At 46.2% G+C, this 16,131-nt stretch overlaps 1 protein-coding gene and 1 long non-coding RNA gene across 3 annotated transcripts in view; one reads left to right on the top strand and one right to left on the bottom strand.

Moving 5' to 3' along the window:
* LOC131576921 (uncharacterized) overlaps positions 1 to 11,753 on the top strand; it is a 51,755-nt gene extending 40,002 nt beyond the window's left edge. Inside the window, exon 3 of the long non-coding RNA XR_009277113.1 lies at positions 7,998 to 11,753. This is a non-coding gene — a long non-coding RNA (uncharacterized LOC131576921). The remainder of the gene's footprint in view (positions 1 to 7,997) is intronic.
* The window catches only part of FOXO3 (forkhead box O3), an 88,256-nt gene extending 74,568 nt beyond the window's left edge, over positions 1 to 13,688 (bottom strand). Inside the window, exon 1 of one of the 2 annotated variants that reach the window (XM_058834050.1) lies at positions 12,849 to 13,688. In XM_058834050.1, the coding sequence (XP_058690033.1) occupies positions 12,849 to 13,442 (594 nt within the window). In that variant the 5' untranslated portion in view covers positions 13,443 to 13,688. The other variant, XM_058834051.1, reaches the window with a different exon arrangement.
* Between the last annotated feature and the right edge of the window lie 2,443 nt (positions 13,689 to 16,131).

Raw genomic sequence — 16,131 nt, 5'->3', positions numbered from 1 at the left:
CATGGTCTGATGCACAATACAGTTTCCTGCAAAGAATAAGGAAAATACCACCTCTATGGCCATGAAAAGCTTTTTTGTTTTTTTTAAACCAAACAGAACCAACAGCCACCGACAAAAATGTGAAACCAGAAAGCAGGCACTCAAAACTGGATAAATTTAGTAAGATGTCATGATTCAACTACAATTGAAGGAAATCCATACTTAATTTCTCAAACAACTGCTATCATACAGTTCAAGCAGTGTTTTTCCTTCAGGCTGAGAAGACACCAAATACACACTATTTCTCAATTTACTACTTTTTTCCTCTTTTCTTTCTTTCAATTAGAGAACATTGTCATTCCACATGCTTAGTACAAGCCTGAATAGAAATGACACGTGAGAAGCTTTTGCCAGGGTTAAGTCCTGACACAGCTGTTGGAAAAACCCAAAATGAACATTTTATCCTGGCCAAATCAGTGTTCTTTTCACTATTTATACTCTTGAATCCAGCAGCTGCAAGTGACGCTACAGGTCATGTTATCCAAAATGGACAAGGAATCTGAAGATCCTCTCAAGTTTTGGAGGCTTGTTCCTAGTTCTATTCTCCCTCTGAGCACTTCACAGCACTGCTGCACCAATGCCAATTTGCTGCAAGTTTAAGTAGAATACCAAACTCTGGTCAGAACAGATTTTTCGGCTAAAATTTACATTTTTTTTAAAAAAAAAAGCCTTTTTCTTGCTTTCATTTTTCAGCACCATAGGATCAACACTGGCTGCTCAGCTGATAATGCCCCTCTTTATTTGAAATTATTTTTCTCTTTTCACCACCCACATTCATCTGGGACTTATTCAGTATTATTCTGCCTGACACTAGTCCAAAACAGCAAACAATTTCTGTAACAGCACAATAAGCAGAGAAGACCCTAACAGAGCTGCTTCGTTGTCTAAGAACCCTCTTACACATCAAAAATAAGTCTGAAAAACATGTAAGGAGGCCAGATACAGCTGTGCCTTTAACAGCGCAACCTCTCTGGTATTTTACATTTGGCATCTGGCATTTTACAAGCAGGGAAACATTTCTGCTGTACTTTGGCCTTCTGTCATCTGAGAGAGGTGGAGATTTATGCCCTTTCTCCTTCTAAATTAGACTACTTCAGTGCCCTATTTTATATTCCTCCTGACAGGTCCCTACTTTGTATAAAACAAAAAGTACTACTGTCGCTGCGTTGCATGGCAAAAGCCCTTTCCAACTGAAGGAGAAAACTCCTGCCACCAAGTCAAGTGGCAAGATGTAACTTTGCAGTTAAAACTGCAAGGATAAAATAACTTTGCCCAGCAACATATTAATTTCCAGCAGGATTTGATAAAATTATAATTCACTCTCCAGAAAAAGACTAAAACATTAAACATATTGTACTGAGAAAGTCAAAATAGGTCATTCAATCAGCGTTATTCCCCCTTCATTTCACACATAATACAAAGCAGTTAAGTAGTTTCTCTTGCAATTAGCATCATCATTGTCTCCTTGGTGTCTAAAATACACTGGAGATACAAAGCTGCTCTGACTGTATGGCAGCCCAGGCCCTGCTTCCCACCATCACTGACTTCTCAATAAATACAGAGGTGAAATCCTGTCTTCAATGATTTCAACAAGGATAATTTTCTTTTGTTATTCCAATTCCCTGGTCTATCATCTCAAACAATAGGCCTTTTCCCTCTGATTAAAAAGCAGTACAGTTGCGCTCAGGAAGAACCCCAGTACCTCCAGCTGCCAATGCACACCCACTCCATCTTCCAACCAAGAAGACTTGTTACCTGGCAGAGCCCTGAAGAAAGTGGGCTAGAAACAGCCTTCATGAGGAACGGCGGGGTTTTAAGAGATCTTTCCTGGATGTGAGAAATCTGACATATGCTTCAGATGCATTTTAATTTAGAAGAATGTTGGAAAGATTTTATTTATGTTTCTAATTAGGTAAACAGTATGCTTCTTCCACCTGCTTTGAGCTACCCCACTAGGCCCAGTAGACATCAGATGTCTATGAACATACATCAGGTTGATTTACACCCTACTGCTAGCTCATGGAATCCTTCCTCCTCCCAGGCCCGTATGCCACTACCTTATGGACTACACACTTCCCCTCTTTTTTGTATGGAAAATGGCCTCACTATTGATTTTCAAATACCTTCCTAAGTACAGAGCTCCCTTCCCCATAGCTTTATATAGAACAGTTCCTCATAAAATATTTCTCTCCTACCCCAAGCATGCAAACTTTCTAGAACATTTTAATCAGAAGTATTTTAGCCATGCATGAACCAGGATGCAAGAGCATTGGGGCAGGAAATAAATCTCAACATGCCATGGGAAGTGAAAATCACATTGTCAATATCATGATTGTCATAATACTAGGTCGGAGCTTTTGCTGCACAAGCTAGGCTGGAAACCTCTGGCCCAATTCATGCAGAGCTCTGACATGACTTCCATTTGCAAATCGAAGATTTTAGATGTAGCCCAATTATGTGGGACACATACATGGCTGAGACTATGAATTCAAAAAATGCTTCAGAGTTTTTACAGCTCCTCAGTGGCAGCATCATTATCAGTGCCAAAGTTCTTGTCCTAAAAAGGCAGAGAAGGGTCAGCAGCTTCCCATTGTAGGTCTTGATGCATACTTAAAGAAGCATCATTCCCTCTGAAACCTGACATCTCACACAAATGGTTTTGAGCTGCCCCATATAATGAAACTCTTAGGCTTAATAGATCGTGTTGCACAAAAACAGGGACAGCAGCTCTACATGTCTCAGCTTACAAGCATCTCAGGACAAGACATGAACTGGCGTCACCTTCTTGTACAAATTGCTGGAAAAAAACATTCTCTGAAAATTAGTCAAGGTCCAGAGCAGTTGTGCAGAACAAACAGTAAGTTATAGGCTTTCAGGAAACCACATCACTGCTCTCTACACAAAACCAAACAGCAAAAATGGTGATAATATGGGAGCCTGTGAAACATTCACAATAAGACATTCTTGAGCACTGCTCTCACTTGTCAGATGCCAAATTTTATGTACTAAAGCATATCTAGAACTTAATACGTGAGACTGATAAATCCTCCGTGAAGTATTAGCAAATATATTTATACAAGATTGAGGTTCACACAAAGTCGGAAAATTTTGATCTGGATTAAGTCTCACATTTAAAGGTATGTTTACACTGCAAATTTCACGTAAGAAAGTGGGGTTAACCTTGGTCACAATGTGTCTTTGGAGAGCTGCAATAGGTGTTTGAAGAGATAGCATGGAGAGAAAAAAACCCAGATACCAGAGGATTTAAAAGCACTGCTATGTGAAAACATATCAAGACAATTCAGTCCACATTCTAGATAAAACAAATATGGCCCTGGAATACGGCCCATGTCCTAAAATTATTTCTTTAGAATAATACATATATTCTTCTGCATCCTCTTTTGGAAAACACAAAGAAACCAACATGATACAGCATGAGAAAACACTAAGTTATCAGGACAAACTGTCTCCAGAGTCAGAGGTGCTGACTGTCTAGACTAGGAGAGCAGCTTGTATTAGATATTACTAGGTAATTAATACATTTTTAAACAAAGCTTTGCTTACTTAAGTATGACACTCTTACTAATGTTCCCTGGTCATACTCAGTTCTCACACGGGGCTCAGGCTCAGCTGCAATCAGGATTTTTGGCACTGCTGGCTTGAGTCTGTCTAGCACTAATGCAAATGTGTGCTCCTGCCTTAACATGGCCTTTAGCAGGGATGAGACTCAGACCTGCCCTCTTTACTTCATCTACCCATGAAAGCTGCATTGTCATAAACCTACATCCACACAAACTCTTTTCCATTCCCACTGCAAACTGAGCAGTCGCAGCAGCCAGGGCGCAGAGTGGAGCCCCAGCAGACACATCCTGATGTTTTTGGGTGTTTCTCTATCTGTCCTCCCACTGCACACTGCCGTCTGTCCTCATCAGTTTTCCGACTTATCTGCTGTCTCCCACTCCTCTAGGGCTGGGTTAAGTAGATGTTACCTCCCTGTTCAAGTCCTGGCAAACAGCCCAGGCCTGCCTTTTCTGCTCACATGGCTCAGGAGCCAGCAAACCTACCGAAAACTCTTTTCTAGGACTGAGTCCCAGCCACTGATCACAATCCCAGGAGTGCCACGGCCTCCGCTGCTCCCCAGAGAGAGACAAAGCTCTCAGCAGGCCAGGGATAGGGAGACAGGCTGGCCTGAAGACACTGCAAGGCTGAGGGCTGGGTTACGAGCAGACCCCAGGCAGACCCACAGCACAACACAGAGTGTGAAGGCAGCCTCAGAAGTAGGTGTCAAAGCAGAAAAATGGCTCCTGCTTCCTGCCCTCATTCCAGAGCTCTCAACTGGATTTTGGCGTGGAGACTTCAGCACAGACCCATCCTTCACCTCAGCACGGGCAGTGGGTGAAGGGACACAGAAGTGGCGTGATCCAATGACTCAGCCCAGGGACGTGCACCTGACCACAGGCAGCACTCAGGTGTATGGCAGCCCCAGGCTGCACAGGCTGAGCCCTGCACCCACAGCCTCCTGACTCCCAAAACTGGAGGCACACACTGCAAAGACCCTGACAGACCAGCTGTCAGCGCCACACGGCATCCTCCTTGCTTCAAGTGGTTCTTCCTCCACCAGTTTTTCTGACAATGGCCCGTGGGCTGCCTCTACCCTTCTATACCAGCATGCACTGTCCTCATGCCTCTCTTTGCATGCAGCGAGTAGAAACTTCACCATCAGGGGAAAAATAATGAAGAAAAGCAAAATAATACCTTGCCAAATAAACATGCTCATGTGAGAACCCGGCATTCCATAATTCAGCTCTGAAGTATGTAGCATGTTGTGATAAAGCAAGCAATCCACTCAATTTGTTAGCACAAGTCTGTTATAAGAGCTAATTTTCACAAGGCATTTCTTCACTAGAACAAATCCACTGAAGGGCATTTCTCTGTCTGTGAAATATTAAGAAGGTATTTTAAAAAGTATTTAAATAGTCTTTATTTTTAATATGTACCAGCATACAGATAAAGAAAATTGCCCCAGTAAGCAAAATACAGGTAGGACACACACAGAGTTATTAACAACATATCAATGCTGCTAACTCCCAACCTGCCTCAAATTCCCTCCAAAGCAGCATTATAAGCATATCAATCCTTGAGCAAACATGCAAGGTGGGTGGCCTAAAGAAAGGACTTTGGCTTTTCAGGGCAAGAGGAGCTCCTCCTGGACTTCACAACCAAGCACAGCACCAGGAGAAACCACTCTGGCAAAAAGCAATGCTCTTCTCTAGCCCTACTGGAAGGCATCTCCCTTGCTATTTCCCACCAGGGATGAGGCAGAGTACCAATGCAAGCACTCACTTATTCCCGACTCCTCACACTATGCTGGCATTGCTTTTCATCAGTCCTGTAGCCTCATCATCTCTACACTGTATCTCCAGCCAAAATTGGCACAGCTACGAGCCAGACCTCCACCTCCCACGGAAGTGCACCATGCAACCCTCCAGCTGGTGTTACAAGTGGGAATGATGAAGAGGGTGAAGTAGGACATAACATCTTTGGAATCTCCCAAGACAGGAAGGAGAAACTGGGATATGTGGAATTGAGGCATGGATTTTCATTTTTTTTTATATTGGTATTTGGAAATTAAACAAGTCTTCTCTTGTTCTTACTCCCCTCACAGGTTTTAGACCAACGATCTGTGATAACCCTTACCCAACACACTGCCCAGGAGATAACTTAGGTAATGTAGTTGATGAATACAGCAAGACTCCTGCTGTTGCTGGAGATCGCACTCCACTCCAGCAGTGGCCTGCTCTCAAGGGCTGCAGGAGCCCTAAAGTCCATCATCCACGTACAGTTGAAATGACCTCCCTGCAGAGCACCACAATGTGCCCCAGCAACTCCTACATCCCTTCTCCAGCCTTGCACACCTGAGCTTTTCCTACTCCTTCACCCCAAAGGGGCTGGGGTCACACCACCACAGGACTCCAGATGCCCCTACAGTTCCTGGCAGGCTGAGAAGCATGGCTCTTTCTCTGCTGCCTCAAGCAACTGAGCAAGAGCTGTATCCACCACTAGCAGAAAATGCTTGGAAACATGTGAGTTTGCTTGGGAAGCTAAGCTGCTGCCTAATAAATGCCAGATACACATGGGCAAGGAACTGGTGCCTATCAGTAAAACTGTATCCCACACACACAACTGGAACATCAGGAAACTGGTACAGCCATGCAGAGAAACACAGGATACCCCAACCTGACTTCATCAAAAGCAAGTTAGAACAAAACATCTCACTCTGAAGGAAAATCCCCTTCTGTAGACAAGCCACTTTTTAATAATAAGTGCTAAATGGACTATTCAAGCAGGTAATTAATGTTAATTAGCATATGTCAGGCCATAAATTGGCTAAATGCACCTCATTTTCCAAGCTTGGTGTGTGGCAATGCTCAGGAAATTGTAACAGAACAGTGTAAGTTAGTAGAAGCACAAAAAAAAAAAAAAAAAAAAAAAAGCAAATAAAAGGTTAAGCATAATCTTCACTTAACTCATGGTGTGCTGAGCCAGCAGTACAGAAAACTGCATGACTATGCACATTATTTGAACACTTCATTTTGCTCCTGAAGCACGGCACTATGCACATATTGTCTGTCCCAAGAAAAGCCACATCAAAAAAATCCCTGCAGCTCCCTGAGTGCTATCAGCCAGGCCTTTATCGGGATCGTCACTATGTGTGGGACTTGGATGCACCTCTTGTTCCAGGACCTGGCCAAGCTTTGGCCCTTTCCAGAGCCAATTTGAGAATCACAGTTTTCCATGACAAGGGGAACGAATCAGCAGCGGGAGGATGCTCAGAGCTTGCCCTTCTTCGGACGGAGCACCTCCAAACACGGAGGGCCTCTTGGTTTTAAAACAAACTAATATTGCCATTTTGTAACGCTGCCCTTGGGCACATTTTCTGTGACAGACATAGTAGTAAGGCCTTTTTAAAAAGTGGGAAAGAAATAAGAATATGGAGAGACTTTAGTCTAAGCAGCAACTTGCATTAGGAAACACTTTCAGTTTCTCCACTGGCAAGTCGCCACTATACCAAGACCCACTTTAATTGCATTGCAAATAAGGAACAACCCTCACAAAAGATTTTCCATACTTCCACGCAAAATAGCTGGCTGCCAAAATCTAGCAGGGCACCTTTAGGAGGCTGCCACCTAGAGAAAAGCTTTGGCTGCTTATCCTCAGTTTTCCCTTATCTCCAAGGCAATCCCTTCGGCCTCCCTTTGAAGTCAGCACACCCACTGTAATTTTCTGGGGTGGTTTCACACTTGTTCACCCCATCCACCCCAGGGAAGCTGGCTGAAACCTACCCAGCGGCTGCAGGAGGGTGCGGGGGGACTGATCCAGGGCTGCCTACCTTCCACTCAGGGCTGCTACTTTGTCCACATCAGCACAAAGAGCTTTCACAAAACCACAGAGCTAACCCTAATCACTTGCCTTTCTAAATGCACCAGCACGTGCCCAGCCTCCCTTAATCTCCCAGGATTACAGCAAAGTAGTGTGGCACCACCAAAATGACCCGAATACAAAATGGCCTCGAGAGTAAGACACTGCTCACTTCACCAGGACAACACCAAGCACAGGCAGGATGTCCCAGGACAGCAGTGCCAGGACATTTCTCCTCCCCAGCCTCATAGTCTCAGCCACTGTTTGTTCAAGCCAGTACAGTATATTGCATATAGCTTCCACTAAAGTGATTTAATTTTTATTAGCGTTAACTGTGTACTTTCAAACACACAGGTAAAAGTAGAAGCCAACCTCTGACTCTCAAGCTTCCTATTTTAAATATGCTCAAATTTTAAATATGTACAAATATTGACACTAATAGACCTATTACAGACAACGTCAATTGCTGCATCACTGCTTTAGGTAACCTTCTGTCTCTGAACAATGGATGGACATTGACTCCAGCATTTATCATGCAGGTCTACCTGGCAGCGATACCATCCAGCAAATACCACATCATCATTGACTCGAAGTTTCCCATTCACATCAAAAGCTGAGTTTATCAGAGCCTGTGATTCTTTGCAGCTGAAGACATTCACCAAGGTGATGTGTTTATGTCTGGATTTAACGAGTCCCTCAACAGAGGTGCTCCTCACTGTCACACTGTGGATCAAACAATGTCAGTGATTCTGGAAGAGCTACTTACTTGGTCTCTCTCTCACTGCTTCAATAGCTGTCACCTGCCTGCATGAGCTGGGGAAGAGTGGGATCTTTGATACAGATATGAAATAACAATGTGCGCTAATATCTACATATGGTTTCTACTTGAAAGTTTAAAAAGTCATTTGTTACTGTGATACTAAAGTATACTCCTCTTTGATGCAAGACGTTTGTTATCTAGTGGTTTCAACCACTGGAACCACACATCTCTTTACACTGCTCAGCACAAAAGTCACTTACAAATGTTTCTGAGTGTTTTGTTAAAGCACAACATAGTAAGGCTTTGATCAGGTAAGATGCTTAAGCAGCAAGTTTAAGCACACAAGTAATCCCAGTGAAGTCCCAAGGATCCATTCACATGCTTAAATCCATGCTCTCTTTGGCAGGTCAAAACTTAAAATAATCAGGCTACAGCTTGTAACTCAAACCCTTGTCTGTACAGACAAGTAAGGCAACACAAAAATACATTTTAAAAAATATAATAGAAGGCTGGAAAAAAATATTCTTTCTAGCAGTTAATTGGGAAACAGAACCTTTAAAGAAATAAAAAGAAGAAAAGTTTAAAAGTCAGCAGAGGAAAAAAAGAAACTGATGCAGACTCCAGTTTTACATTGCCACTCCTGATAAAGACATTGTGTGTCAGTCCAAGGAAGGAGAAATAAGAAGGAAGAAAGTGGTGTTACTTCCTTCTCACATCTTTGCAAGAAGATGATAAAAAGAGTCCGACACATCTTGTGTATCAGCATCTGGCTAACAGATTTAGACATCTGTCTACATGACTGGCAAATTTCTCAAGCCTTTTCAAGTCTCCAGTAATTAGAGAAGAGACTCATGCATTTGCTGCACTGAACGGCCTGCAGCCCTTTGGTACATACTGGCCAATGAAACATGGTAAGAAATGATGGAATGTCCATATACAAAGTTTACAAAAACCTCCCCTTCAAAGTAAATATCCCAGCAGCATGAGTTTATCTTTTATGGGGAAGATAATTACAACAGATGTAAAACAGAATAGGCTTCTGATATGAAAAACAAATCAAAGCAAATCAGCTACATTTAAATTTGGGAATTGCTGGTATCTCCGTATAAAGGACGAGATTCATAGTCTTGCCATAGCACTTAACAAAGAGGGAAATAGTCCCCCTAGTGTACTCTCCATGTAGAAAAGACTGTTTCACAAGATAGTGCTGCAAGAAATTACTAAATAACATTGTGGGAAGAGGTATGGAATTACTTAAACTGTAGTGAAACCAGGCACCTCTACTACATACATGTAAAAAAAATGAAAAGTTTTTATAGTTTCCTATTTCAAGATTATTGAGGGAAGTGAGTGCTTCACCCGAAATACTTGTGAGGTAAAACTTGGTTTTTAAGTCAGCACACTAGTTTTGTGACTGCAGGACTTTGATTGGGTAACAGATACCTGAATGAGGAAAGATCTAGTCATCGAGGAGCTCTGTAGAAGTACCTGGAACAGTCACATTTCACAAGGGTGAAACCAGCTCACCCTGGCATCTCTTCCTCCCTCCAGTGATGACGAACGTAAATACCAACCTTCCCTAAGTATTCAAGACAGAAGCAGACATTGGAACATGCATGGAAACCCTCTCCAGTACTTGGAAGTGTACAGGACTGTACCAGCCGGGGCTGTCCGTGGCACACCGGCGTGTCCGGAGTGCGGCAGCTCTGCAGCACTGCACCGTACACTACTGCCCTCGTTAGCTTCAGGCACTGTTAGGTTAGCCAACATCCCACCAGGGCCAGGGGGAAGCAAAGGAGATTGTTGGCGGGGTGTATTGGGCAAACCTTATCCGAATTACCAGAAATGTAATATACATTTTCCTAACCACATCTGAAATACTCACTTCTGCTTTAATGCCCTAGGCAGGGAAAAAAAAAAAGTGATAGTTGTAACTTTAATTTATAGCTCTTAAAATAATTATTTGAAGAGAATAATCCCAGCTACGTTTACGGATTATGGTCTTCGGCACATCTCACTGAAAACAGTATTAATATTTTATAGATAATAGTACATAAAGTAATAAGACTAAGTCCTCTTCTTCCCTTTGTTTAAAATAACAATTTTCCCACTCAGTGGAAAAGCAGAATATTGTTAAATGGGCTTGCTGCCTTCAACGATGAATTTAGCTGTGTAAAAATATTCTAAATTAAGATAAAAGCCTTCTAACACAGAACTATCTTCTGTTCATTTAAAGTCTTGGTGTAACTAGCAATCTGAAGAAGCCTAATGTGAAAAGCTGACATTAGTTCCTGAAGAGTTGTATTCATTACCTGTGAAGCAAACAAAGATGGTAATAACATATAATGTGTTTTAACATCAGGAGACTAAGATGGAGTCCCCATATAAGAGTGTTGCCTCTGCACAAACTAAGCTACTCTCTAGCCAAGAAATTGAAGTAGTCCACTTCTGAATGTATATGCACTTGAAAAAGAAATCCTAGCCTTGCTAAGGAATTACATTTTCCAGTTTAAGATGCCTGGCACATTATTAGTTCCTGACCTCCCCTCTGCCCCTTCCAGTATGCCCCTACCACCCACGCACAACTGCACCCACTGTTAACGCGACCGAATGTCTTACCCTAACTTCAGAGACACTTCACAATCATTAGTGCAGAATTTGCTGCTACCAGTGTGCCTGTAACTCCTGAGAAAGGTCATCCTAAAGGTTTGTGAGTAACTTCTGAACTAAATTATACCAGAAGAATCTCAAGAGATCCAAGTTTTTAACATTTTAATTAGCTCCAAGTACCAGCTAATGCTGCTCAGCGAAAGAATCGATATCAAATTAACGGTATAAATTGTCAGAAAAATTGTGATGGTATTAAGGATACTAATCAATGTAAGCACTTCATGTTATGGCCCAGATTCTGCTTCTGCTACAGTGAAAAAGAGTTTTGCCACCAAAACAGTGTCAGGCCCATTGTTAGGTCAGTCTTTGTTTGAATTAGATACTGAGAATTTACTGAAAATTCAAAGTACCCGATAGAAATGCTGGATATGTCATAGCAGCTGACATCTAAAGCCACTGCCTCTATGTGAAACCAAACAACTTACGAAGGCACAGGCTGTCATTGGAAGATGTAACCCTTTATCACACTCTGCGTCACACTTGAAAAGTCAGATCAAAATTCAACACCTAATACAGACACAAAAGCTGTAAAAAAGATGTGTGCTTTTAAAAGCCTTGTCTTCAACTAGCTATGCCAGCGATAAACTTTGTGTTTGTATTTTCTCCAGACTGAGACAAGTCTGTCAACTACTGTGCTTCATTTGGAAGGTAAAAATCATACAGCCGCACTTCAATTCCTAGCAGCAAGTCCTACTCAGGCACCAAAATACAGGACAGGGCTGCTAGTACAGAAACTGCCAGAAATGTTTAATCTATATAGTATTTCTGACCAATTTGTATACTGAAAGTTATCACCTGATCCAAACCTAGATAGACTCAAAGAGAAAATTTAATTTCTCTGTAAAAGCATTGAACTTGCCGGCAAAATCACCTTCAGCCATCCATTCAAAAACTCCGTGTCAGATGCCATAGTATCAGCCCTCAGCAGCAACTGAACCTTGCCGGGGTTTCCTTCTGCAGACAGTATCGGCATCAAGCAGCACCTGCATTTCTTTACAGCTGCAAGGACGTGACATTTCGGCATCCAACAGACGCTGACAGATGAACAGGAAAAGGAGAAGAAAAAAAAACAGTTCTGGAAATCACTTCAAATGTGCTTTACGTGCAGTTCTGGCTCCTGGTAGGCCTAATAAGACTTTCTTGAAGGTAAAACCCTGCCTGCCTGCAACGTGCTTTTGCACGCGCTGAGTAAACAAGCCACAAAACCAGATTTTTTTTTTTTTTACCCTCACTTATTAAAACGGTAGTACTCTTAGCTGCTCACTGTCGCAGTGCTGGACAGAAAATGCTAGGCTATCAGTAGACGGTGCTCTCATACACTGGCACCGCAGGAATCGCAAACCAAGCACTCCCGTGGCTGAACAGCCAATAACTCCATGCTCTGATTAACTTTATAAAGAAATGTCAAAACCCGAATTTCCTTCTACTGCCTTTGAGGAACACATGGGAAAAAAAACTGGGGGTTTTCTTGAAAAAAATAATAAAGTCATTAGGTATTTAAGCTTTAAAACTCAGACTGACCATGCATAAAAGCAATTCTGCCCATTTTCATCATGAGTAACCTCTGGTGTTACCAAAACTTTAAAAAAAAGGCAAAACAAAACCCGCACACCTCATAAATATTTTTCATTTTTCTTTCTCTCTCTCCCTCTTTCCCTGCTTATGTGCTTGTGCATCACGAAAACCAGCTCCGCTCCAGCGTGTACTCTGCCCTCAGAGTCAATACCCCTCACCGCTTCTACACAGCAACAGGAAAGCGACAAAACTTTACTTAATACCTCCCTTAAAAAAAGCAAAGCCGACAGGGCGACCACCACCAGCGGGGCCAGCATCAGCGCCCGGCGGGCTGCTGTCGGGACCAGCCGCCAGCACCCCGCTCCGCGGCCGCATACTCCACGGGCAGTACCCGCCCGTCGGGGCGGCGCGGCGGGAGCGCCGCGGCCCCGGGATCCCGCCTCACCTTCCACCCGGCCGAGCTGTTGCTGTCGCCCTTGTCCTTGAAGTAGGGCACGCAGCGGACCATCCAGTCGTAGATCTGGGAGAGAGTGAGGCGCTTCTCCGGGGAGCTCTCGATGGCGCGGGTGATGAGGTCGGCGTAGGAGAGGTTGCCCCACGCGTTGCGCCGCGACGAGCACTTCCTCGGCGCCGCCGCCGGGCCCCCGCTCAGCCCCCCGCCGCCTGCCGCCGCCGCCGCCGCTCCCCCCGGCGAGAGGCTCGGCCCCTCCGGGCCGCCGCCGGGCAGCGGGGCCAGCAGCCGCGCCGCCTCCTCCGGCACGGCGGTGGTCGCCGCCGCCGCCGCCGCTTCTCCGCCCGCGGGGGCCGCGCTGCCGACGGTCATGGCCGAGCCGCCCCCCTCCTCCTCGTCGTCCTCCTCCTCGGGGATCATGGAGGCGGCGTCGGCGGTCGACTCGCCGGCGGGCTTGGCTGGGCTGGCCTGCAGCTCGGGCCTCTGCAGGGGCCAGGTGCAGGAGCGGGGGCGGCTCTGCGGCTCGAACTCGGGGTCCAGCTCCACGTCCAGGGGCGAGAGCGGGGCGGGGGGCGACGCCTCTGCCATCTTGGCCTCCCCCGCGGGCGGCTGCGGGGCGCTGCGACGGGGCGGGCGGGCAGCCGCCGACCCCGTTCCTCCTCCGCCGCCTCCTCGGTGCCGACGGGAGCCTAGCAGGCGGGAGACCGCCAGGCGGGCATGCCGCGCTCCGCTAAGGGCTGGCCGGCTCTCCGCTGCGCCCCGAGCCCCGCTCCCCGCGGGCGATGCGCACGCCGGAGCTCGGAGGCGGGGGGAGAAGGGGAGGGAGGGAGGAAAAAAAAAAAAAAATCAGATTAGGAGCCGGAGCGGCCGCGCAGGGCGGCAGCACGGGCCGGGCGGTGCCGGAGGTGCCCGCGGCGCTGCCCTCCGCGCCGGCGGAGCGGCGGCCGCTCCCGCGGTGCGTGTGTGCGTTTGTTTATGTTTCACTCCATGCGGATGCAGAAGTAGCTCCAGCGGGAACCGCGCTGTATCCAGTCGGGAGAAGACCCCCCACGTCCCCGGCGCCTCCGAGCTCGCTCCTCGCCGCTTCCGCAGATACCTTGCCTTTTGGGGGGGTGGGGGTGGTCCTTTGCGCCCTCCGTCGGCAGGAGGGCAGGGAGAGGGGTCCTTTGGGTTACGCCGAAGACTTTTTCCTTCTTCAAAACGCCCTAAAGGGAGCCGAAGTCTTAGCATACATCCAACTGTACACTAGCGTAAACCTGTCACTTTGCAGTGCCCCCAAGCCACACGCAAGCAACCCCCCAAAATCTCACAGCCGACGGAGAAGGGGGCAGGAGAAGGCCACCCCGGGGGCTGGTCCGTTTATAAAAAAAAAAAATAGTAATAAATCCTCCTTCTTGCAGGGAAAAAGCAAACAAAACGCGAACAAATCAAATCGCCAGTCTTCCAACAGGTCCAGTAGCTTTAAGCCCTCCCTAGGGCTGCCAAAGAGAATAGGTTTTGTTCCAGCATCAACACCACATTCATAACCTCCTTGCTCCTGCTGCTGCCATCTTGACAGTTTTTTCCCCCTTCACTTAAGTCATTTAAAAAGCGCAGGCAGACGAGGCAGGGAAAGCCACATCGGGAGGGGCGGGAGGCGGCGGGGGGGTGCTGGATCGACAACCACCTCCACAACCGGCAGCAATCGAGATCCGAATTCACGGGAGGAAGAAGCAGCGCTGCTGCATGGTTCCTGCTGCTCCTGCGCCTTCAGCTCCAGAGAGCCTTCCCTTTAAAGGCGAAGGATGGGAAAACGGCAGAGCGCCCGCTCCCCCTGCGAGCAGCCGGCGAGAGGCAAGCGATCCGCCCGCGCCCAGCCCGTCCGCCGCCGCAGCCCGCCCGAGCAGCCTGTCACCCTGCTCGCCGCCGACTTCCACATCCCTCCTCCTAACAACCACCGGCAGCAACACAAAGTTATAGACACACGCAGGGGGACTCAACCAAACCGCACGGCTCGGCACGGCCCGCCCACGGGCGGGCGGGGGGCGGGCGGTGCCGCGCAGGAGCCGCCCCGATGGGGCGGGAGCGCAGGGGCGGGGGGAGCCGCAGGAGCTGGGCGGGCTGGAGAAGCTGCCCGCACCTGGGGAGGGCCGTGCTTCTCTGCTCGCTGTCCCTGCGGCTACGGAGCCCTGGCCGGCCGGGCCGGTGGAAAGCGCTCAAGCTTCTCCAAGTACCCTGTAAATCTTTCCAAGGGTGTTTCTTTAATGTACTTGTTTCCACTGGTCATCAGTTATTGGTGCACGAGATAGTCTGGTAAACTTTAAAATACAGAGTCTAATTTAGTAATTCTTCGAAAACGTTCACTCTTGCCTGTGGGTGATGCTAGGAACATGTTCAGACATGTCCACACGTGAATACAATCCCGCTGTACCTCCTCCTTGGCGGTCATGCCCTAGCAGAAAGCCCTCCAAAGTAGCTCATTTGAAGATACAGTTAATTATGGGTTGAATAAAGGGGTGACCCACAAAACCAAGGAACATAAAAGCTGTTAATATGGATGTAGTTACAAATACTTCACGTGGCATCTTCTATGTATCATTTCTCACCTGATACTGACCTAGACTGTGGACTAGATTTAGTCCACCAATAGCATTGTTGCTGAGATGAGATATAGACAATAGAATGGACTCAGAAGCAGGTGTTCTTCTGAAGCTTTGCTGGATAGAATTAGCAGACAAATTAAACTATTCCTGATGTATTGCATTACAGACAAGTAGAGAGATTTGAAAACCATTCCATTTGATTAGAAAAGAGCAAGGCCCTGATCCTGCATGCCTTATACATCCTGCTAAGTAAGTCCTAAGACCCTTAGGGTCTAGTTAGGTTTTGAATCCAAGTGGTACTGAAGTTAGGAATAGTTTAGTGTGATTTTATTACAAGGGACAGCATTTCAGCATGCATACAATTAGTCCCTGGCTATCTAAATATAGCAGGAGACACTGAATTAATCAGAATGAATGCAGGTTCAAGTAATGGAAATAATTCTCACGGCAACTCCATTTTGGGTCACAATGTTGAGTGCCTTGCCATGGCTTTTGTTGTAACATGGCCCCTGCAGGAATGCGAGGCAGCTCAAAAAGACACCAGCTACTCTGCAGTTGTGACACTGGCATTCGTGTGTATGATTTAGCAGTTGGTAGTGAGGAAAACTGCAGTGGCACTGAAGAGCCAGCAACCAAGTTCAGACAAAAAGGCCTGGTGAGAAGATGCTTAGTCAAACACCACATCTCCAAGGAGC

This window comes from Poecile atricapillus, chromosome 3 (genome assembly GCF_030490865.1).
Source record: "Poecile atricapillus isolate bPoeAtr1 chromosome 3, bPoeAtr1.hap1, whole genome shotgun sequence".
Lineage (NCBI taxonomy): Eukaryota > Metazoa > Chordata > Aves > Passeriformes > Paridae > Poecile > Poecile atricapillus.
Note: the sequence above shows the minus strand (reverse complement) of the source record. Positions and strands in the feature narration are given on the sequence as shown.